The sequence below is a fragment of the Macaca fascicularis genome, chromosome 1 (assembly GCF_037993035.2).
Source record: "Macaca fascicularis isolate 582-1 chromosome 1, T2T-MFA8v1.1".
NCBI lineage: Eukaryota > Metazoa > Chordata > Mammalia > Primates > Cercopithecidae > Macaca > Macaca fascicularis.
The window spans coordinates 218,414,376-218,436,455 of NC_088375.1; the positions used below are offsets into that span (position 1 = coordinate 218,414,376).

Below are 22,080 nucleotides of genomic sequence, written 5' to 3' on the forward strand. Positions count from 1 at the left end.
ATTATTCATCCACTTTCTAGTGGATACAGAAAAAACTGCAGAAGATGCAGAGGATATCAGTGCAGGCTAAAAGTTTCATATCTTACACTTGCAGAAAAGGCTTAAGATCTGTTTTAACTGGGAGCAGGTGGGGTGACTTCATGACTGCCATTAAGAAAATATAACCTGTTGGGAAACGGTTTCTGCCTTGATGATGTTGTACAGACAAGAGATAAACAGTGAGGAATGTGCTTAGATGTATTGGGAAAGAGATGGGTCTGTGGCATTGTCACAAAGGTACATGAATATTGAGAGTGAATGCTGAAGGAATGAGCCCATTGGTGGTGACCCTCAGGTGAGACCAGAGTGCCTGTGTTTCAGCCAAGCCGGGGCAATTGGAACGCAGGCTCCTAAGATTCCATGACACCCCCACCTTCTAATTCTGTTATTGCAACTGCAGACCGTTACCTGGCACGCTGGCCACAATCTTCCTCACTCTTGTGAGACTCTGAGCCACTGGCAGTGCCTTAGCTCTGAACTCAGACACCTCGAACCTTGTCTTTGTGGTTAAGGATCCTAAAGTGCTGTGGGGACTGATCTCGTTTTTCTCAACAGTAAGTTAAGAATTTCAGTTACTGACATCCCTCAGTCCTGATTCAACCTATTTGATTTCACCGGTTTGTAACCCATCATGTGTTTGGGTTTCTTCTCCCCAGTTCCTGACTCCACGTCTTCTGCCACACACGTCAGCATGGTGGTATTTGCGGGCCCTTGGTCCAGTAAGAAGGCAGAGATGAACACTCTAGAAATCCACGAGAAATTGCGCCCCCAGCGGACAGAGAACAAACATCAGTTCATAAACAACAAAGAGAAATTTCTTGTAACTCAAGTGGCCTACTTTCTGGCCAAGGGGCAGAACAGTTACAGTAAGTTCCATAGGCTCACCATCACAAAAGTGATGAATGATGTCCTGTCTTCTCTCTGAGAAACTGAATTCTCTCTCCATCAAAAATAATTTAATCCTTCCCTTACTTCTAGGAAAATAGAAATGGGTATTTTCACATTTTGTTAATGTTGGAAGACAGAGGTACCAAAGTATTTTGAAACTTTCCCTGTTTGCCATCAGGTGGGGATGGACCTAGAGGTAGAATAGCAGTTATTGATTTTGGACACAGGCACGGAACCACCTGTTTTCTCCAAGAGGCTAAATCATGTTTTCAAGAATCCTCTCTGTACCATATAAGATCCGGCAGACAAATAACATCTAGTCTGTTGTTCTAAATGTCTGAGACTAGTGAACTTTTATTCAGTTCAAGCTTCTGTTGAGGCCCAATAGGCCAAGCTCTGTTCTAGGGACCCTGAGGGAAATTTGGTGATAGTACACAGTACCCGCTATGTGGGGCCTCAAGAGGAGTCTGCTTCTAATAGAACCTGTGGTATCTATAACCGACAGCATCAAGAGCAGGGAGTAGGGGCCGTGCAAGGTGGCCCAGTCATGTAATCCCAGCACTTTGGGAGGCTGAGGCGGGTGGATCACGAGGTCAGGAGTTTGAGATCAGCCTGGGCAACATGCAGAAACCCCGTCTTTACTAAAATTGCAAAAGTTACGCGGACATGGTGGTGGGCACCTGTAATTCTAGCTACTCGGGAGGCTGAGGCAGGAGAATCCTTTGAACCTAGGAGACAGAGGTTGCAGTGAGCCAAGATCACGCCATTGCACTCCAGCCTGGGTGACAGGGCAAGACTCGTCAAAAAAAAAAATAAATAAATAAAAAAAGAAAATTAAAGAAAAGAAAAGAAAAAGCAGAGAGTACCCTGGTGAGAGGGAAGTCCTGCTTCCTCAGGCACAGGCTTTTGTTCCTAAAGAGGAAGAAAGATCGCACCCCAGGATGTGTGGAAGTAGTAGTGCAGTGTGCAGAGCAGGAACCCTGAATCTGTCTCCTGGGCTGCATGCAACTTGCTTGTCCTGTCTGTCCCTCAGTTTCCTCATCTGTTCATAGGGTGCTACAGTAATACCTACCTCTGTAAATTGCTGCAATGAGTTACATGAGTTATTTCTTGTCAATCTCCTGGAACATTTATTGGCACAGGGTAAACACTATCTATTAGTTCTTCATTCTACTGTTTATAAATTAACAGCAACTTTGTTAGTATTAGGGCATATTTCCTTCATAGTCTTGTGGTCTTATGTCTCATACTTTATGTTTCTGTTATGATTCTTAAAATCTTATCTGCAGATATGATTTAAAAATCAAAGATTTTTAAGATCTTTGACATATTTGTCCTTGTAATTCCCAAATGGAAACCATCAGTCTCATAGTCCTAGGGGCCTTCCCAACTGTCCAAGAAATCTCTACTTCATGCCCCAGTGCAGTGTTTTGGAGGAGAGGCTGCAAGGCTTGGGGAAGTGGCCCCGCATGCAGAGTCACACCTCAGGGGCTGTGAATTCTGACTCCACTTTATTGTGATTGAATCATCTTGTCAACTTCCTTGATGTGCCCTTGAGTTTCGGTTTGTTTGTCTCTAAATTTTGGAGGATGAGATGCCAGAAAGTCAGGAGACTGAAGAGTAAAGGGGTGGAAATCCCTGCCTAGAGCCTGGTACTGGGGTCAGTTATGTCCTTGGGACGGACCTGGCTCCTGCCCTGTAGGCAGTGACCACCGCTGTGTGTCCAGCTTTTCACTGGGGCCGGTGTGTCTGTCTTTTCTCAGACTATGAAGAGTGCAAAGACCTCCTAAAATCTATGCTGCGGGATGAGCTTCAGTTGAAGGAGGAGAAGCTTGCAGAGCAGCTCGGGCAAGCTGAAGAGCTCAGGTGAGGGGGCCCTATGCAGGCAGGTGGGCAGGTGTGTAAATCTCTGAAGTACAGCCGCTCGGCGGGGTGAAGTAAGAGCTAAGCTGGGTCTGGGGAAGGGCAGGAATTGCCATGGCAGGCTCACAACACACAAAGATTTATGAAACAGAGAACAAGTATAATAATAAGTTATGGGTTGCAGTTGTTTCTCAGAGGCATGATTTCTCGTTTTGAAATAAGTAATTGTTGAGGTGAGATTTGCATAACACAAAATTAACTAAAGGAGTGGGAACCAGTCAACAGCATTCAGTGTACTCAAAATGGTGCGCCATCACCACCCCACTTACCCATAGTCGGCATCACCTCCTGACTGACTGCGGCTTCTCATCCTTTCGGTCAATCAGTGTTGCCTTCTGGAGCCTGTCATTCTTTTCTTCTTTCATCTTTTCGACTGGTCCCCTCTGCAAGGGGCCTCATTTCTGTCCATGGCTTTGCATCTAGAGACTGCGAGATGCACTATATGTATTTTCACATGGAAATGTCCATGGCCAGAGTGAGGAACTGAAAGGATGAATGTCTTTTTGAAAGTGAATAAGGAAGACACCTACTTTTGTTTAGAGAAGGGAAAGATGAATGGAACATTGTCAAGGATCTTACAGGAGCCCTCTCTGATATAGAGGAAGCCTGTAAACCATGTTTTGTTCTTTCTCTTGGCCACAGACATTTGAAATCTTTGCTGACCTTCTCCTTGGAGGTCTCCTTGAGGACATTGTCTCAGAAATCTCTGTCGCAATATTGGAACTGATCACTCACCCTTTCCACTGTTCAATTTTCTCTACTATCTCACCTTAGGCAATATAAAGTCCTGGTTCAGTCTCAGGAACGAGAGCTGAGCCAGTTAAGGGAGAAGTTGCAGGAAGGGAGAGATGCCTCCCGCGCATTGAATCAGCATCTCCAGGCCCTCCTCACTCCGGATGAGCCGCCCAACTCCCGGGGGAGGGACCTTCAAGAACAGCTGGCCGAGGGCTGTAGGCTGGCACAGCACCTCGTCCAAAAGCTCACCCCAGGTAAGGTTTCCATAGGACCTGATGACCCAGAACCCCAGGCTTATGAGAGACTCCAGACGTTCGTACTTTCACAATGACAGTTGTATCGGTGGTGTTTTTTTCCACTAAACATATGTGGCCATGACATGACCAGGACTTCCTGGGTGAGATCAGAGATGGGAAACCCTGCAACCCATGGGGTTGGAGGTCACAGTATTGGGAATGTCCCTCCTTCCTTGATGGAAGATGGTCTTTGGAGCCAGAGGCAACATCTCTCTAGTTGTAAAGGAGAGGAAGGAGGCTGTGACAGGAGGGTGCTTGTTAGAGTGAAAAGAGCTCTGGACTAAGAATGAAGGTTCCCAGGCTGTCTCTTTGGCAATGTTCTTAGTAAGTGTTGGTGAGTGAGTGATTTTTCCCTCGTGAGATTCTCTCTCTCCATCTGCAAAGGCAGGCACATTGTCTCTTGCAAGGTTCTGAAGCATCCAAATGTGGCAACACTTACGACTGCTTTTGAAAATGAGATAAAGCCCTTCGCCGTGTGGTGTTGGGGAAGGCACTTGACGTGGGAGCATTTGGTGGTAGGAGGTGCTTCAGACTGGAGCACTCCCCATGGAGAGCATGTCCCTGAATAACACAGGAGAAGCCACATGGAGGGCCTGTGAAGTCTCCTGATACATAGAGGACTGTGGGGCCAGTTTGTCCGCTCCTAAGAGAAAGAATTAGGTTCGAAATGCGAACTATGACAGGGCACCAAGCCTGTGCCTGGGAATCAGATTTCTGGTGGGATGATGGAGACAGCTGCCAAAGTCCCGAGGGAGGCTGCACAAGTCCCCAGTGATATAGGCAACAAAGGGTCTTTTCAATATTTGGCCACATCTTGATGGTGGCCCTCCAGAGCAGAAATGCATTGCCTGATGGAACAGGAAACCATGCCAGGGCATTTTGTTAAAGTAAAACCTGAGGGCTTTCAGTTGAATGGTGACCCATGCCTAGATGTTCATGTCTCTGTGCACATTGGGCTGACTGTGCTTATAGAGTGTGAAGTGTGAAATATCTGAACGAACACTTCTGTATTTACAGAAAATGATGAAGATAACGATGAAGATGTTAAAGTTGAGGAGGCTGAGAAAGTACAGGAGTCATGTGCCCCCAGGTAACCCTGAATAATCAGGAGCAAGTAATGGATTTTGACATATGAAAAAGGTCTAAGAGGCACACCCTCTCTGGCATCTATGATGAGCCAAAAGTCTGTATTCCCTTGGCCACAGTATGTGAAATTCAACCCAACTTAGACACAGGGTGTGGCAGCTGTTGTGTTTCTCTGTGTGTGGCGAGTGTGATGTCTGTACTGTACAGGGAGAGCTGAGTCTTCTTCTTTCTCAGCTCCTATCTGTGCAGTGCAATGAACACCAGTTGCCCTCTTCCTCTCAGTCTCCCGTGGCTGCCATGCTGTGTTGCAGAGAGAAGAGGATTGACTGTTCCCTCTTAAAGGGAGCCTCCTGTTTGCTTTCTGTGACCACTCTCCTAATGCCTCCTGTCAAAACCGGCTAGGTCTCCCTGGGGTCCAATCCCTCTGTGTTTAATCTTCTGGCATCTCTATCTCACCTCATCAGGGAGGTGCGGAAGGCAGAAGAAAAGGAGATCCCTGAGGACTCAGTGGAGGAATGTGCCGTCACTTGTTCAAATAGCTATGGCCCTTCTGAGTCCAACCAGCCTCACAAGAACTCCAAAATCACATTTGAGGAAGACCAAGTGGACTCGACTCTGCTTATAGACCGTGAATCATCTCCTGATGGATGGCAGGATGCTCTAAACCTTGTCCCAGGTAGCCTCTATTTTCCTTGTGTCTTATACCTCTGTCTAGACTACGGAAGATCCATTCTGAGTACAGGCTGTATAGGTACATATTGGTTTACTCAGAAACTAGGATGAAGCTAGGTGGAGTGACTGACACATATATTCGCAGCACTTTGGGAGGCCCAAGTGGGAGGATCATTTGAATTCAGGAGTTCAAGACCAGGCTGGAGAATATGGTGAAACCCATCTTTACAAAGAATACAAAACAGTAGCCAGGCATGTTCCTTTCCCCTATAGTCCCAACTGCTCAGGAGGCTTAGGTGCGAGGATTGGCTCAGATGATCCTCCCACCCTCATTCACTTTTCTCAGGCTAGACTCTCTCTCCTTTTCATTGGCTTGTCTTAGCTGTTAATAAGAAGTCTCTGGCCAGGGTCGCTGGCTCACATCTGTAATCCCAGCACTTTGGGAGGGTGAGGTGGGCAGATCACCTGAGGTCAGGAGTTCGAAAGCAGCCTGGCCAACATGGCGAAATTCCATCTCTACTAAAAATACAAAAAATAGCTGGCATAGTGGTTTGTGCCTGTAATCCCAGCTACTTGGGAAGCTGAGGCATGAAAATCACTTGAACCCAGGAGGTAGAGGTTGCAGTGAGCTGAGATCGTGCCACTGCACTGCAGCCTGGGCGACAGACTGAGACTCCCTCTCAAACAAAACATAAAAAACCAAAACCAACCAACGAGTCAAACGAAATTTTTTTTTTTTTTTTTTTTTTTTTTTGAGACGGAGTCTCGCTCTGTCGCCCAGGCTGGAGTGCAGTGGCGCGATCTCGGCTCACTGCAAGCTCCGCCTCCCGGGTTCACGCCATTCTCCTGCCTCAGCCTCCCGAGTAGCTGGGACTACAGGCGCCCACAACCGCGCCCGGCTAATTTTTTGTATTTTTAGTAGAGACGGGGTTTCACCGTGGTCTCGATCTCCTGACCTTGTGATCCGCCTGCCTCGGCCTCCCAAAGTGCTGGGATTACAGGCGTGAGCCACCACGCCCGGCCTCAAACGAAAATTTTAATGAAACAAAAAACAATCTCTTGAGCTACACAGAAACATTGGCCTCTCATGGGGTAAAAAGCTCAGTGCCCAGCCTTGCTTTATAGAAACTTCTAAGCAAGAAAAAAGTGGAAGTGTTTGTGTCCTGGTTTCAAGGTGACTGCGTAGCTCAGACACGTTGACTTAAAGGAGATCAAGAGTGGAGATGAGAAGAGTGAAACCAGGGAAACAGCATCTTCAAATCAGTGGACGAGGCTGTCAGTGACATCCCTCAGTCCTGATTCAACCTATTTGATTTCACCAGTTATTAACCCATCATGTGTTTGGATTTTTTCTCCCCAGTCCCTGGCTCCACCTCTTCTACCACAAACATCAGCATGGTGGTATCTGCGGGCCCTTGGCCCAGTGAGAAGTCAGAGATGAACACTCTAGAAATCAACGAGAAACTGCGCCCCCAGCGGGCAGAGAACAAACGTCAGTTCATAAACACCAAGGAGAAATATCTTGTAACTCAAGTGGCCTACTTTCTGGCCAAGGGGCAGAACAGTTACAGTAAGTTCCCTAAGCTCACCATCACAAAAGTGATGAATGATGTCCTGTCTTCTCTCTGAGAAACGGAATTCTCTCTCCATCAGAAGTAATTTAATCCTTCCTGTAGTTCTAGGAAAATACAAATGGGTATTTTCACCTTTTGTTAAAGTTGGAAGAGAGAAGTACCAAAGTATTTCGAAACCTCCATGTTTGCAGTCAATTGGAGATGGGCCTAGAGTTAAAATCTCAGTGATGGTTTCAGACAGAGGCACAGAATGACCTGTTTTCTCCAAGAGGCTAAATCATGTTTTCAAGAATCCTCTCTGTACCATGTAAGATCTGGCAGAAAAATAACATCTAGTCTGTTGTTCTAAATGTCTCGAGCTAGTGAATTTTATTCAGTTCAAGCTTCTGTTGAGGCCCAATAGGCAAATCTCTGTTCTAGGGATCCTGAGGGAAATTTGGTGATAGTACACAGTATCCGCTGTGAGGGGCGTCAAGAGGAGTCTGCTCCTAATAGAACCTGTGGTATCTATAACCGACAGCATCAAGAGCAGGGAGTAGGGGCCGTGCAAAGTGGCTCAGTCGTGTAATCCCAGCACTTTGGGAGGCTGAGGCAGCTGGATCACGAGGTCAGGAGTTTGATTCCATCCTGGGCAACGTGGAGAGACCCCGTCTCTACTAAAATTAGAAAAATTAGCTGGGTGTGGTGGCAGGCGCCTGTAATCCCAGCTCCTCGGGAGGATGAGTCCAGAGAATCCTTTGAACCCAGGAGACAGAGGTTGCAGTGAGCCAAGATCATGCCATTGCACTTCAGCCTGGGCGACAGGGCAAGACTCATCAAAAAAGAAACAAACAAAAAAGGCAGAGAGTAGCCTGGTGGGAGGAAAGTCCTGTTTCTTGGGGCACAGGCTTTTGTTCCTAAAGAGGAAGAATGATGTACCCAAGAATGTGTGGAAGTAGCAGTGCAGTGTGCAGAGCAGGAACCCTGGGCCTGTCACCTGGGCTCCATCCAAGTTGCTTGTCCCGTGTGTCCCTCAGTTTCCTCATCTGTTCATAGGGTGCTACAGTAATACCTACCTCTGTAAATTGCTGCAGTGAGTTACATGAGCTATTTCTTAGCAATCTCCTAGAACATTTTTGGGCACAGAGTAAACACTATCTATTAGTTCTTCATTCTACTGTTTGTAAATTAACACAAACTTTGTTAGTATTTGGGCGTATTTCCTTCATAGTCTTGTGGTCTTATGTCTCATACTTTATGTTTCTGTTAGGATTCTTAAAATCATATCTGCAGTTACGATTTAAAAATCAAAGATTTTTAAGATCTTTGACATATTTGTCCTTGAAATTCCCAGTCAAAGGGAAACCATGAGTCCCCTAGTCCTAGTGGCCTTCCCGACTGTCCAAGAAATCTCTACTTCATGCCCCAGTGCAGTGTTTTGGAGGAGAGGCTGCAAGGCTTGGGAAAGTGGCCCTGCGTTCAGAGTCAGACCTCAGGGGCTGTGAATTCTGACTCCACTTCATTGTGGTTGAATCATCTTGTCAACTTCCTTGATGTGCCCTTGAGTTTTGGTTTGTCTCTAAATTTTGGAGGATGAGATGCCAGAAAGTCGGGAGACTGAAGAGTAAAGAGGTGGAAATCCCTGCCTAGAGCCTGGTACTGGGGACAGTTATGTCCTTGGGATGGACCTGGCTCCTGCCCTGTAGGCAGTGACCTCAGCAGCATGTCCAGTCTTTCACTGAGGCCAGTGTGTCTGTCTTTTCTCAGACTATGAAGAGTGCAAAGACCTCCTAAAATCTATGCTGCGGGATGAGCTTCAGTTGAAGGAGGAGAAGCTTGCAGAGCAGCTGGGGCAAGCTGAAGAGCTCAGGTGAGGGGGCCCTATGCAGGCAGGTGGGCAGGTGTGTAAATCTCTGATGTATAGCAGCTCGGAGGGTAGAAGTAAGAGCCAAGCTGGGCCAGGGGAAGGGCAGGAATTGCTATGGCATGCTCACAATACACAGAGGTTTGTGAAACAGAGAACAAGGACAGTAATAAGTTATGGGTTGCAGTTGTTTCTCAGAGCCCCATTTTCTCTTTTTGAAAGAAGTAATTGTTGAGGTGAAATTTGCATAAGACATGATGAACCAAAGGAGTGGGAATGACCCAGCAGCATTCAGTGTACTCAAAATGGTGCGCCATCACCACCCCACTTACCCATAGTCGGAATCACCTCCTGACTGACTGCGGCATCTCATCTTTGACCCAATCATTGTTGCCTTCTGGAGCCTGTCATTCTTTTCTTGTTTAATCTTTTCAATTGGCCCCGTCTGCACTTGGCCGCATTTCTGTATATGGTTTTGTATGTAGTCACTGGAAGATAGACTATGTGTATTTTCACATGGAAATGTCCATTGCCAGAGTGAGGAGCTGAAAGGATGTCTTTTTGAAACTGAATAAGGAAGACACCTAATTTTGTTTAGAGAAGGGAAAGATGAATGGAACATCGTGTCGAGGATCTTACAGGAGCCCTCTCTGATATAGAGGAAGCCTGTAAACCATTTTTGCTTCTTTCTCTTGGCCACAGACTTTTCTTTAAACGTGTGCTGACCTTCTCCTTGGAGGTCTCCTTGAGGACATTGTCTTAGAAATCTCTGTCGCAATATTCGAACTGATCACTCACCCCTTTCCACTGTTCAATTTTCTCTACTATGTCACCTTAGGCAATATAAAGTCCTGGTTCAGTCTCAGGAACGAGAGCTGAGCCAGTTAAGGGAGAAGTTGCGGGAAGGGAGAGATGCTTCCCGCGCATTGAATCAGCATCTCCAGGCCCTCCTCACTCCGGATGAGCCGCCCAACTCCCCGAGGCGGGACCTCCGAGAACAGCTGGCCGAGGGCTGTAGACTGGCACAGCACCTCGTCCGAAAGCTCACCACAGGTAAGGTTTCCATAGGACCTGGAGACCCAAAACGCCAGGCTTATGAGAGACTCCCGACCTCCATACTTTCACAATGACAGTTGTATCGGTGGTGTTTTTTCCCACTAAACATATGTGGCCCTTCCAGGACTTCCTGCGTGATATCAGAGATGGGAAACCCATGGAGTTGGAGGTCACAGTATTGCAAATGTCCCTCCTTCCTTGGTGGAGATGGTCTTTGGAGCCAGAGGCAGCATCTCTCTAGTTGTAGAGGAGAGGAAGGAGGCTGTGACAGGAGGGTTCTTGTTAGAGTGAAAAGAGCTGTGGACTTAGAATGAAGGTTCCCAGGCTGTCTCTTTGGCAATGTTCTTAGTAACTGTCGGTGAATGAGTAATTTATCCTTCTTGAGTTTCTCTGTGTCCATCGGAAAAGGCAGGCAAATTGTCTCTTGCAAGAGTCTGAAGCATCTAAATGTGGGAACACGATTGCTTTTGAAAATGAGATAAAGCCCCTCGCCATGTGGTGTTGGAGAAGGCACTTGACATGGGGGTATTTGGTTGTAGGAAGTGCTTCAGACTGGTGCACTCCCCATGGAGAGCATGTCCCTGAATAACACAGCAGAAGCCACATGGAGGGCCTGTGAAGTCTCCTGAGGCATAGAGGACTGTCGGGCAAGTTTGTCCGCTCCAAAGGGAAAGAATTAGGTTCCAAATGCGAACTGTGACACAACACCAAGTCTGTGCCTGGGATTCAGATCTGTGGCGGGATGCGGGAGACAGCTGCCAAAGTCCAGAGAGAGGCTGCACAAGTCCCCAGTGATATGCGGAGCAAAGGGTCTTTTCAATATTTGGTGACATCTTGATGGTGGCGCTCCAGATCAGAAATGCATTGCCTGATGGATCAGGAAAGCATGCCAGGGCATTTTATTAAAGATAAAACATGAGAGCTTTCAGTTTAACGGTGTCCCATGCCTAGATGTCCATGTCTCTGTGCACATTGGACTGACTGTGCCTGCAGAGTGTGAAGTGGGAAATATCTGAACGAACACTTCTGTATTTACAGAAAATGATGAAGGTGAGGATGAAGATGTTAAAGTTGATGACACTGAGTAAGTACAGGAATCATGTGCCCCAGGTAACACTGAATAATCAGGTGCAAGTAATGGGTTTTAATATATGAAAAAGGTCTAGGACGCACACCCTGTCTCTGGCATCTACAATGGGCCGCAAGTCTGCATTCCTTTGGCCACAGTATGAGAAATTCAACCCAGCTTAGACACCGGGTGTGGCAGCTGTTGTGTTTCTCTGTGTGTGGTGAGTGTCATATCTGTACTGAACAGGGATAGCTGAGTCTTCATCTTTCTCAGCTCCTGTGTCTCCAGTGAAATGAACACCGGTTGGTCTCTTCCTCTATGTCTCCCATGGCCGCCATGCTCTGTTGCTGAGAGAAGAGGATTGCCTATTCCCTCCTAAAGGGAACCTCCTGTTTGCTTTCTGTGACCACTGTCTTAATGCCTCCCGTCAAAACCTGCTAGGTCTCCCTGGGGTCCAATCCCTCTGTATTTAATCTTCTGGCATCTCTATCTCACCTCATCAGGGAGGTGCGGAAGGCAGAAGAAAAGGAAGTCCCTGAGGACTCAGTGGAAGAATGTGTCATCACTTGTTCAAATAGCTATGGCCCTTCTGAGTCCAATCAGCCTCACAAGAACTCCAAAGTCACATTTAAGGAAGACCAAATGGACTTGACTCTGCTTATAGACCGTGAATCGTCTCCTGATGTACAGCAGGATGCTCTAAAGCTTGTCGCAGGTAGCCTCTATTTTCCTTGTGTCTCATACCTCTGTCTAGACTACGGAAGATCCATTGTGAGGACAGGCTATATAGGTACATATTGGTTTACTCAGCAACTAGGATGGAGCTAGGTGCGGTGACTCACACATATATTCGTAGCACTTTGGGAGGCCCAAGTGGGAGGATCATTTGAATTCAGGAGTTCAAGAGCAGGCTGGAGAATATGGTGAAACCCATCTTTACAATGAATACAAAACTTTGCCCTTAGAGTCCCATCTGCTCAGGAGGCTTAGGTGCGAGGATTGGCTCAGATGATCCTCCCACCCTCATTCACTTTTCTCAGGCTAGACTCTCTCTCCTTTTCATTGGCTTGTCTTAGCTGTTAATAAGAAGTCTCTGGCCAGGGTCGCTGGCTCACATCTGTATTCCCAGCACTTTGGGAGGAAAAGGTGGGTGGATCACCTGAGGTCAGGAGTTCGAAAGCAGCCTGGCCAACATGGCAAAATTGCATCTCTACTAGAAATACAAAAAATAGCTGGCATAGTGGTTGGTGCCTGTAATCCCAGCTACTTGGGAGGCTGACGCATGAGAATCGCTTGAACCCAGGAGGCAGAGGTTACAGTGAGCTGAGATCGTGCCACCAGCCTGGGCGACACAGTGAGATTCCCTCTCAAACAAAACATAAAAAACCAAAACCAACCAACCAGTCAAACAAAAAAATTAACGAAACAAAAAACAATCTCTTGAGCTACACAGAATCATTGGCCACTCATGAGGTAAAAAGCTCAGAGCCCAGCCTTGCTTTATAGAAACTTCTAAGCAAGAAAAATGTGGAAGTGTTTGTGTCCTGGTTTCAAGGTGACTGCGTAGCTCAGACACGTTGACTTAAAGGAGATCAAGAGTGGAGATGAGAAGAGTGAAACCAGGGAAACAGCATCTTCAAATCAGTGGACAGGGCTGTCAGTGACATCCCTCAATCCTGATTCAACCTATTTGATTTCACCAGTTATTAACCCATCATGTGTTTGGATTTTTTCTCCCCAGTCCCTGGCTCCACCTCTTCTACCACAAACATCAGCATGGTGGTATCTGCGGGCCCTTGGCCCAGTGAGAAGTCAGAGATGAACACTCTAGAAATCAACGAGAAACTGCGCCCCCAGCGGGCAGAGAACAAACGTCAATTCATAAACACCAAGGAGAAATATCTTGTAACTCAAGTGGCCTACTTTCTGGCCAAGGGGCAGAACAGTTACAGTAAGTTCCCTAAGCTCACCATCACAAAAGTGATGAATGATGTCCTGTGTTCTCTCTGAGAAACGGAATTCTCTCTCCATCAGAAGTAATTTAATCCTTCCTGTAGTTCTAGGAAAATACAAATGGGTATTTTCACCTTTTGTTAAAGTTGGAAGAGAGAGGTACCAAAGCATTTCAAAACTTTCCATGTTTGCAGTCAGGTGGGGATGGGCCTAGACTTAAAATCTCAGTATGGTTTCAGACAGAGGCACAGAATGACCTGTTTTCTCCAAGAGGCTAAATCATGTTTTCAGGAATCCTCTCTGTACCATATAAGATCTGGCAGACAAATAACATCTAGTCTGTTGTACTAAATGTCTCGGGCTAGTGAACTTTTATTCGGTTCAAGCTTCTGTTGAGGCCCAATAGGCCAAGCTCTGTTCTAGGGATCCTGAGGGAAATTTGGTGATAGTACACAGTACCCGCTGTGAGGGGCGTCAAGAGGAGTCTGCTCCTAATAGAACCTGTGGTATCTATAACCGACAGCATCAAGAGCAGGGAGTAGGGGCCGTGCAAGGTGGCTCAGTCCTGTAATCCCAGCACTTTGAGAGGCTGAGGCAGCTGGATCACGAGGTCAGGAGTTTGAGACCAGCCTGGGCAACATGGAGAAACCCCATCTCTACTAAAATTACAAAAATTAGCGGGGTGTGGTGGTGGGCACCTGTAATCCCAGGTACTCGGGAGGCTGAGGCAGGAGAATCCTTTGAACCCGGGAGGCAGAGGTTGCAGTGAGCCCAGATCACACCATTGCACTCCAGCCTGGGCGACAGGAGAAGACTCCTCAAAGAATAAACACAAAGGCAGAGAGTACCCTGGTGTGAGGGAAGTGCTACTTCCTGGGGAATAGGCTTTTGTTCCTACAGAGGAAGAAAGATCGCACCCAAGAATGTGTGGAAGTAGCAGTGCAGTGTGCAGAGCAGGAACCCTGGGCCTGTCACCTGGGCTCCATCCAAGTTGCTTGTCCTGTCTGTCCCTCAGTTTCTCTTTCTTCGTCTCTAAATTTTGGAGGTTGAGATGCAATAAAGTCGGGAGACTGAAGAGTAAAGTCGTGGAAATCCTTGCCTAGAGCCTTGTACTGGGGTCAGTTATATCCTTCGGATGGACCTGGCTCCTGCCCTGTAGGCAGTGACCACCACTCTGTGTCCAGCTTTTCACTGAGGCCGGTGTGTCTGTCTTTTCTCAGACTATGAAGAGTGCAAAGACCTCCTAAAATCTATGCTGCGGGATGAGCTTCAGTTAAAGGAGGAGAAGCTTGCAGAGCAGCTCGGGCAAGCTGAAGAGCTCAGGTGAGGGGGCCCTATGCAGGCAGATGGGCAGGTGTGTAAATCTCTGATGTACAGCCGCTCGTCTGGGTGAAGAGCTAAGCTGGGTCTGGGGAAGGGCAGGAGTTGCCATGGCAGGCTTACAACACACAAAGATTTATGAAACAGAGAACAAGGATAATAATAAGTTATGGGTTGCAGTTGTTTCTCAGAGCCTTGATTTCTCTTTTTGAAAGAAGTAATTGTTGAGGTGAGATTTGCATAACACAAAATTAACTGAAGGAGTGGGAACCACCCAGCAGCATTCAGTGTACTCAAAATGGTGCGCCATCACCACCCCACTTACCCTTAGTCAGAATCACCTCCTGACTGACTGCGGCTTCTCATCCTTTCGGTCAATCAGTGTTGCCTTCTGGAGCCTGTCATTCATTCCATCTTTCATCTTTTCAACTGGCCCCGTCTGCACGTGGCCTCATTTCTGTCCATGGCTTTGCATCTAGTGACTGCAAGATGCACTATGTGTATTTTCACATGGAAATGTCCATGGCCAGAGTGAGGAACTGAAAGAATGAATGTCTTTTTGAAAGTGAATAAGGAAACCTACTTTTGTTTACAGAAGGGAAAGATAAATTGAACATTGTCGAGGATCTTACAGGAGCACTGTCTGGTATAGAGGAAGCCTGTAAACCATTTTTCATTCTTACTCTTGGCCACAGACATTTCTTTAAACATGTGCTGACCTTCTCCTTGGAGGTCTCCTTGAGAACATTGTCTCAGAAATCTCTGTCGCAATATTCGATCTGATCACTCACTCCTTTCCACTGTTAAATTTTCTCTACTATCTCACCTTAGGCAATATAAAGTCCTGGTTCAGTCTCAGGAACGAGAACTGAGCCAATTAAAGGAGAAGTTGCGGGAAGGGAGAGATGCCTCCCGCGCATTGAATCAGCATCTCCAGGCCCTCCTCACTCCGGATGAGCCGGCCAACTCCCAGGGGCGGGACCTCCGAGAACAGCTGGCCGAGGGCTGTAGGCTGGCACAGCACCTCGTCCAAAAGCTCACCCCAGGTAAGGTTTCCATAGGACCTGATGACCCAAAACCCCAGGCTTAGGAGAGACCCCCGACCTCCATACTTTCACAATGACAGTTGTATCGGTGGTGTTTTTTTCCACTAAACATATGTGGCCCTTCCAGGACTTCCTGGGTGAGATCAGAGATGGGAAACCCTTGGAGTTGGAGGTCACAGTATTGCAAATGTCCCTCCTTCCTTGGTGGAGATGGTCTTTGGAGCCAGAGGCAGCATCTCTCTAGTTGTAAAGGAGAGGAAGGAGGCTGTGACAGGAGGGTTCTTGTTAGAGTGAAAAGAGCTGTGGACTTAGAATGAAGGTTCCCAGGCTGTCTCTTTGGCAATGTTCTTAGTAACTGTCGGTGAGTGAGTGATTTATCTTTCTTGCGTTTCTCTCTCTCCATCAGAAAAGGCAGACATATTGTCTCTTGCAAGGCTCTGAAGCATCTAAATGTGGGAACAGTTTAGGACTGCTTTTGAAAATGAGATAAAGCCCCGTGCCATGTGGTGTTGGAGAAGGCACTTGATGTGGGGGCATTTGGTGGTAGGAAGTGCTTCAGACTGGTGCACTCCCCATGGAGAGCATGTCCCTGAATAACACAGCAGAAGCCACATGGAAGGCCTGTGAAGTCTCCTGATACATAGACGACTGTGGGGCCAGTTTGTCCTCTCTTAAGAGAAATAATTAGGTTTGAAATGTGAACTGTGACAGGACACCAAGCCTGTGCCTGGGAATCAGATTTGTGGTGGGATTATGGAGACAGCTGCCAAAGTCCCGAGAGAGGCTGCACACGTGCCCAGTGATATGGGGATAAAGGGTCTTTTCAATATTTGGCCACATCTTGATGGTGGTCCTCCAGATCAGAAATGCATTGCCTGATGGATCAGGAAACCATGCCAGGGCATTTTGTTAAAGATAAAACATGAGACCTTTCATTTGAACGGTGACCCATGCCTAGATGTCCATGTCTGTGTGCATATTGGGCTGACTGTGCCTGCAGAATGTGAAGTGGGAAATATCTGAACGAACACTTCTGTATTTACAGAAAACGGTGAAGATGAGGATGAAGATGTGAACGTTGAGGAAACTGAAAAAGTACAGGAATCACGTACCCCCAGGTAACACTGAATAATCAGGAGCAAGTAATGGGTTTTAACATAGGAAAAAGATGTAGGAGGCACACCCTGTCTGGCATCTAGGATGGGTCCAAAGCCTGCATTCCTTTGGCCACAGTATGTGAAATTCAACCCAGCTTAGACACAGGGTGTGGCAGCTGTTGTGTTTCTCTGTGTGTGGTGAGTGTCATATCTGTACCGAACAGGGATAGCTGAGTCTTCATCTTTCTCAGCTCCTGTCTCTCCAGTGAAATGAACACCGGTTGGTCTTTTTCTCTCTGTCTGCCATGGCAGCCATGCTCTGTTGCAGAGAGAAGAGGATTGCCTGTTCCCTCTTAAAGGGAACCTCCTGTTTGCTTTCTGTGACCACAGTCTTAATGCCTTCTGTCAAAACCAGCTAGGGCTCCCTGGGGTCCGATCCCTCTGTGTTTAATCTTCTGACATCTCTCTCCCACCTGGCTCATCAGGGAGGTGCAGAAGGCTGAAGAGAAGGAAGAACCTGAGGACTCACTGGAGGAATATTCCATCGCTTGTTCAAATAGCCACGGTCCTTGTGAGTCCCACCAGCCTCACAGCAACACCAAAATCACATTTGAGGAAGACCAAGTCAACTCACGTCTCATTGACTCATCTTCTCATGATGAATGGGAGGATGCTGTATCCATTATCCCAGGTAGCCTCTATTTTCCTTGTGTCTCATTCCTCTTTCTGTGCTGAGGAAGTATAACCCCGAAGACAGACTCTATACACACAAATTGGTTTACATAAAAATCTGCGATGGGATTCTAAACCCAGATATCAGGGAGGTTTTCTGTCCTTCTCAGCTCATGTCATGCCTTTGTCTCCTGGTCCCCATTGTGAAGTTACTGGACCCCAGGCACGTGTGACAATCTCATAGTCACCTGAGTTCAGGAGGTGCATGGGAGGTAACTGTGAGGCTTCCTAGCTTCGATTCAGTATCTCTTGTCACCTGTGATTAAGTCATGTGTTCCTGAACAATGTCCATGGAGTTTCTATGCCTTTTGAAGGAGACTGGCAGCCTTGCCTTTGTTTTTGGATATATTGCTCCCCAGGCTTCACTACTCTCAGCTTTAATCTTGATCTCTTTTAAGTCAGCTTGGTTAGCTGCACAGTCCCATTGAAATGTGGACGGAAACTTTTCTTGTTTAGTTTGCTGATACAGTTCCATAAAGCAAGGCTGGACCCTGGTTCTCCACCCCATCAATGCAATAGCTGATCCGATGTTTCTTTGTCGCATCATAGATTGTTGTTGTTGGTGGCGGTGGTGGTTTTTTTTTTGGTGATAGAGTCTTGCTCACCCAGGGTGGAGTGCAGTGGCACCATCTTGGCTTGATGCAACCTCCGCCTCCCAGATTCAAGTGATTCTCCTGCCTCAGCATCTTGAGTAGCTGGTACCACAGGTACACACAACCACATCTGGCTAATTTTTGTATTTTTAGTAGAGATGGGGTTTCCCCATATTGGCCAGGTTCATCTTGAACTCATGACCTCAAATGATTCACCTGCCTTGGCCTCCTGAATCACAGATTCTTTTTAAAGCAAAAGTTGTTAGAATGCGTCTATCAGTTGAACATTTAATGTCCATGGTACCTGATGATATAAATCAGTATTGCAGCAACACTCCTAGAAAATTGTTCGACTAATTTTTGGAGATTTTGGGGGGAAAATTTTATTTTCTTTGCATAGACTCAGGCAGGGAATATGGCATTATAGTCTACCCACAGAGGGAAATTTTGGCCTGTGGGACTGGAAAGCAGGGTCATCTACTTCTCACCAGACTTAATCTAGACCACCCTAGAATATTCATGTCAGAACCCATGTTCTTGCCCTGAGAATAGTTGGGTCCTTGTGCTATGACTGGACAGTGATTTGGTCATATGTGAAGTGTGAATTGCTTAATGTGACCTGCTTCTCTGAATGTATTTACAGAAAATGAAAGTGATCATGAAGAAGAGGAAGAAAAAGGGCCAGTGTCTCCCAGGTAATGCTGTGGAATTGTGAGCTGTGAATTCAGTAGTGACACCTGGAGATTGTAGATTTAGGGAAAATGAGGAAGCGATGAATAGAACGATTTCTTTCATTCACTCAGCTACAAATTGTCCTTATTAACAATGTTGTGCATTATTTGTGGCACTTGTATTGGTTTTAATTTCATAGTCCTCTCAAGATAAGTACTTGCAATCAGTTGAGCCAGGTGAACTAGCCAAACAGGGATATCTTGTTCATCTTTTCAAAAAACCAGCTCCTGGATTCATTGAGTGTTTTTTTTTTTTTTTTTTTTTTTTTTGAGACGGAGTCTCGCTCTGTCACCCAGGCTGGAGTGCAGTGGCCGGATCTCAGCTCACTGCAAGCTCTGCCTCCTGGGTTTACACCATTCTCCTGCCTCAGCCTCCCGAGTAGCTGGAACTACAGGCGCCCGCCACCTCTCCCAGATAGTTCTTTATGTTTTTTAGTAGAGACCGAGTTTCACCGTGTTAGCCAGGATGGTCTCGATCTCCTGACCTCATGATCTGCCCGTCTCGGCCTCCCAAAGTGCTGGGATTACAGGCTTGAGCCACCACGCCTGGCCCATTGATTTTTTTGAAGGATTTTTTGTGTCTGTCTCCTTCAGTTCTGCTCTGATCTTAGTTATTTCTTGCCTTGTGCTAGCTTTTGAATTTGTTTGCTCTTGCTTCTCTAGTTGTTTTAATTGTGATTTTAGGGTGTTGATTTTAGATCTTTCCTTTCTCTTGTGGGCATTTAGTGCTAGAAATTTCCCTCTCCATACTGCTTTAAATGTGTCCCAGAGATTCTGGTATGTTGTGTCGTTGATCTCAATGGTTTCAAAGAACATCTTTATTTCTGCCTTCATTTCATTATTTACCCAGTAGTCATTCAGGAGCAGGCTGTTCAGTTTCCATGCAGTTGTTCAGTTTTGAGTGGGTTTCTTAATCCTGAGCTCTAATTTGATTGCACTGTGTTCTGAGAGACAGTTTGTTGTGATTTCTGTTGTTTTACATTTGCTGAGGAGTGCTTGACTTCCAACTATGTGGTCAATTTTGGAATAAGTGTGATGCGATGCTGAGAAGAATGTATATTCCGTTGATTTTGGGTGGAGAGTTCTGTAGATGTCTATTAGGTCTGCTTGGTGCAGAGCTGAGTTTGCGTTCTGGATATCCCTGTTAGCATTCTGTCTCATTGATCTGGGTAATATTGACAGTGGGGTGTTAAAGTGTCCCATTATTGTTGTCTGGGAGTCTAAGTGTCTTTTTAGGTCTCTCAGGAGTTGCTTTATGAATCTAGGTGCTCCTGTATTGGGTGCATATATCTTTAGGATAGTTAGCTCTTCTTGTCGAATCGATCCCTTTACCATTATATAATGGTCTTCTTTGTCTCTTTGGATCTTTGATGGTTTAAAGTCTGTTTTGTCAGAGACTAGGATTGCAACCCCTGCTTTTTTGCTTTCCATTTGCTTGGTAGGTGTTCCTCCATCCCTTCATTTTGAGCCTATGTGTGTCTCTGCACGTGAGATGCGTCTCCTGAACACAGCACACTGATGGGTCTTGACTGTTTATCCAATTTTCCAGTCTGTGTCTTTTAATTGGGGCATTTAGCCCATTGACATTGAAGGTGAATATTGTCATGTGTGAATTTGATCCTGTCATTAAGATGTTAGCTGGTTATTTTGCCTGTTAGTTGATGCAGTTTCTTCCTAGCATCGATGGTCTTTACAATTTGACATGTTTTTGCAGTGGCTGGTACTGGTTATTCCTTTCCGTGTTTAGTGCTTCCTTCAGGAGCTCTTGTGAGGTAGGCCTGGTGGTGACAAAATCTCTCAGCATTTGATTGTGTGTGAAGGATTTGATTTCTCTTTCACTTACGAAGCTTAGGTTGGGTGGATATGAGATTCCGGGTTGAAAATTCTTTTCTTTAAGAATGTTAAGTATTGGCCCCCACTCTCTTCTGGCTTGTAGAGTTTGTGCAGACAGATGTGCTGTTAATCTGATGGGCTCCCCTTTGTGGGTAACCCGACCTTTCTCTCTGGCTGCCCTTACCATTTTTTCCTACATTTCCACCTTGGTAAATCTGACAATTATGTGTCTTGGGGTTACTCTTCTGGAGGAGTATCTTTATGGTGTTCTCTGTATTTCCTGAATTTGAATGTTGGCCTGCCTTGCTAGGTTGGGGAAGTTCTCCCAGGTAATATCCTGAAGAGTGTTTTCCAGCTTGGTTCCATTCTCCCCATCACTTTCAGGTACACCGATCAAATGTAGATTTGTTCTTTTCACATAGTCCCATATTTCTTGGCAGCTTTGTTTGTTTCTTTTTACTCTTTTTTCTCTAAACTTTTCTTCTCACTTCATTTCGTTAATTTGATCTTCAATCACTGATACCCTTTCTTCCACTTGATCGAATCAGCTACTGAAGCTTGTGCATGTGTCATGTAGTTCTCATGCCATGGTTTTCAGCTCCATCAGGTCATTTAAGGTCTTCTCTACACTGTTTATTGTAGTTATCCATTCGTCTAATCTTTTTTCAAGGTTTGTAGCTTCCTTGCGATGTTTTCGCACATCCTCCTTTAACTCGGAGAAGTTTGTTATTACCAACTTTCTGAAGCCTACTTCAGTCATCTCGTCAAAGTCATTCTCTGCCCTTTTTTGTTCCATTGCTGGCGAGGATCTCTGATCCTTGGGAGGAGAAGGGGCGCTGTGGTTTTTAAAAGTTTCAGCTTTTCTGCTCCGGTTTCTCCACCTCTTTGTGGTTTTATCTCCCTTTGGTCTTTGATGCTGGTGACCTAGAGATGGGGTTTTGGAGCGGATGTCCTTTTTGTTGAAGTGGATGCTATTCCTTTCTGTTTGTTAGTTTTCTTGTTAACAGTGAGGTCCCTCAGCTGCAGGTCTGGTGGAGTTTGCTGGAGGTCCACTCCAGACCCTCAAACAGGGATTTCTTGGTGTCGCCTGTTCTCTCCCCTGCGTTTAAATCCTGGGAGAGAATGTGCATGTGCTTTCTGCTTATTGTTTGTTAGTATGTTTTCCAGTATTTGTGCAAGAAAAGAAACTGAATAAATAAACATATTATATTAAAATATTGGGAAAATGGGGCCCTTAGCACAGAAGATCTGTGTCTGCACTGCCGCAAGAGCTCTGTTCACTTGAATGCTGCATGGAAAATTCAACGCAATTTATGCAAAGTAGTTGAAATCTTGTGTTAGTGTCTGTGCTGCAAGTCATGAGGGTAGTTTACAGGGAGAGTCGGGGTGCCCTACATTGGCTCATCTGTGGCAAGTGTACTGAGCACGTGCTGCCCACTTTTTTGTCATTCCCCAGGGCAGTCACCCTCTGCCCTGCATTTAGAAGGATAGTTTTATTTCTGTTGAAGGAAAACTGGCTTTGGTTTCTGCGACCTCTCCATTCTGCCTCCCATCAGATCATGTGGGAGGTTTTGCTGTCTAATCTCTGTCGGTT

The 22,080-nt window shown here is 46.1% G+C and overlaps 1 protein-coding gene across 6 annotated transcripts in view; it reads left to right on the forward strand.

Moving 5' to 3' along the window:
* Positions 1 to 22,080, forward strand: part of NBPF1 (NBPF member 1) — a 30,780-nt gene that overhangs the window by 1,940 nt on the left and 6,760 nt on the right. For 3 of the 6 annotated variants that reach the window (XM_074018932.1, XM_074018937.1, XM_074018933.1), the window contains 17 exons: positions 440 to 593; positions 696 to 905; positions 2,691 to 2,793; positions 3,625 to 3,839; positions 4,899 to 4,971; positions 5,432 to 5,643; positions 7,000 to 7,209; positions 8,960 to 9,062; positions 9,895 to 10,109; positions 11,151 to 11,196; positions 11,685 to 11,896; positions 12,923 to 13,132; positions 14,355 to 14,457; positions 15,286 to 15,500; positions 16,546 to 16,618; positions 17,083 to 17,288; positions 18,566 to 18,617. In XM_074018932.1, coding sequence (XP_073875033.1) covers positions 731 to 905; positions 2,691 to 2,793; positions 3,625 to 3,839; positions 4,899 to 4,971; positions 5,432 to 5,643; positions 7,000 to 7,209; positions 8,960 to 9,062; positions 9,895 to 10,109; positions 11,151 to 11,196; positions 11,685 to 11,896; positions 12,923 to 13,132; positions 14,355 to 14,457; positions 15,286 to 15,500; positions 16,546 to 16,618; positions 17,083 to 17,288; positions 18,566 to 18,617 — 2,423 coding nt within the window. In that variant the 5' untranslated portion in view covers positions 440 to 593; positions 696 to 730. The remainder of the gene's footprint in view (positions 1 to 439; positions 594 to 695; positions 906 to 2,690; positions 2,794 to 3,624; positions 3,840 to 4,898; positions 4,972 to 5,431; positions 5,644 to 6,999; positions 7,210 to 8,959; positions 9,063 to 9,894; positions 10,110 to 11,150; positions 11,197 to 11,684; positions 11,897 to 12,922; positions 13,133 to 14,354; positions 14,458 to 15,285; positions 15,501 to 16,545; positions 16,619 to 17,082; positions 17,289 to 18,565; positions 18,618 to 22,080) is intronic. The other 3 variants (XM_065529299.2, XM_074018939.1, XM_074018943.1) reach the window with 3 other exon arrangements.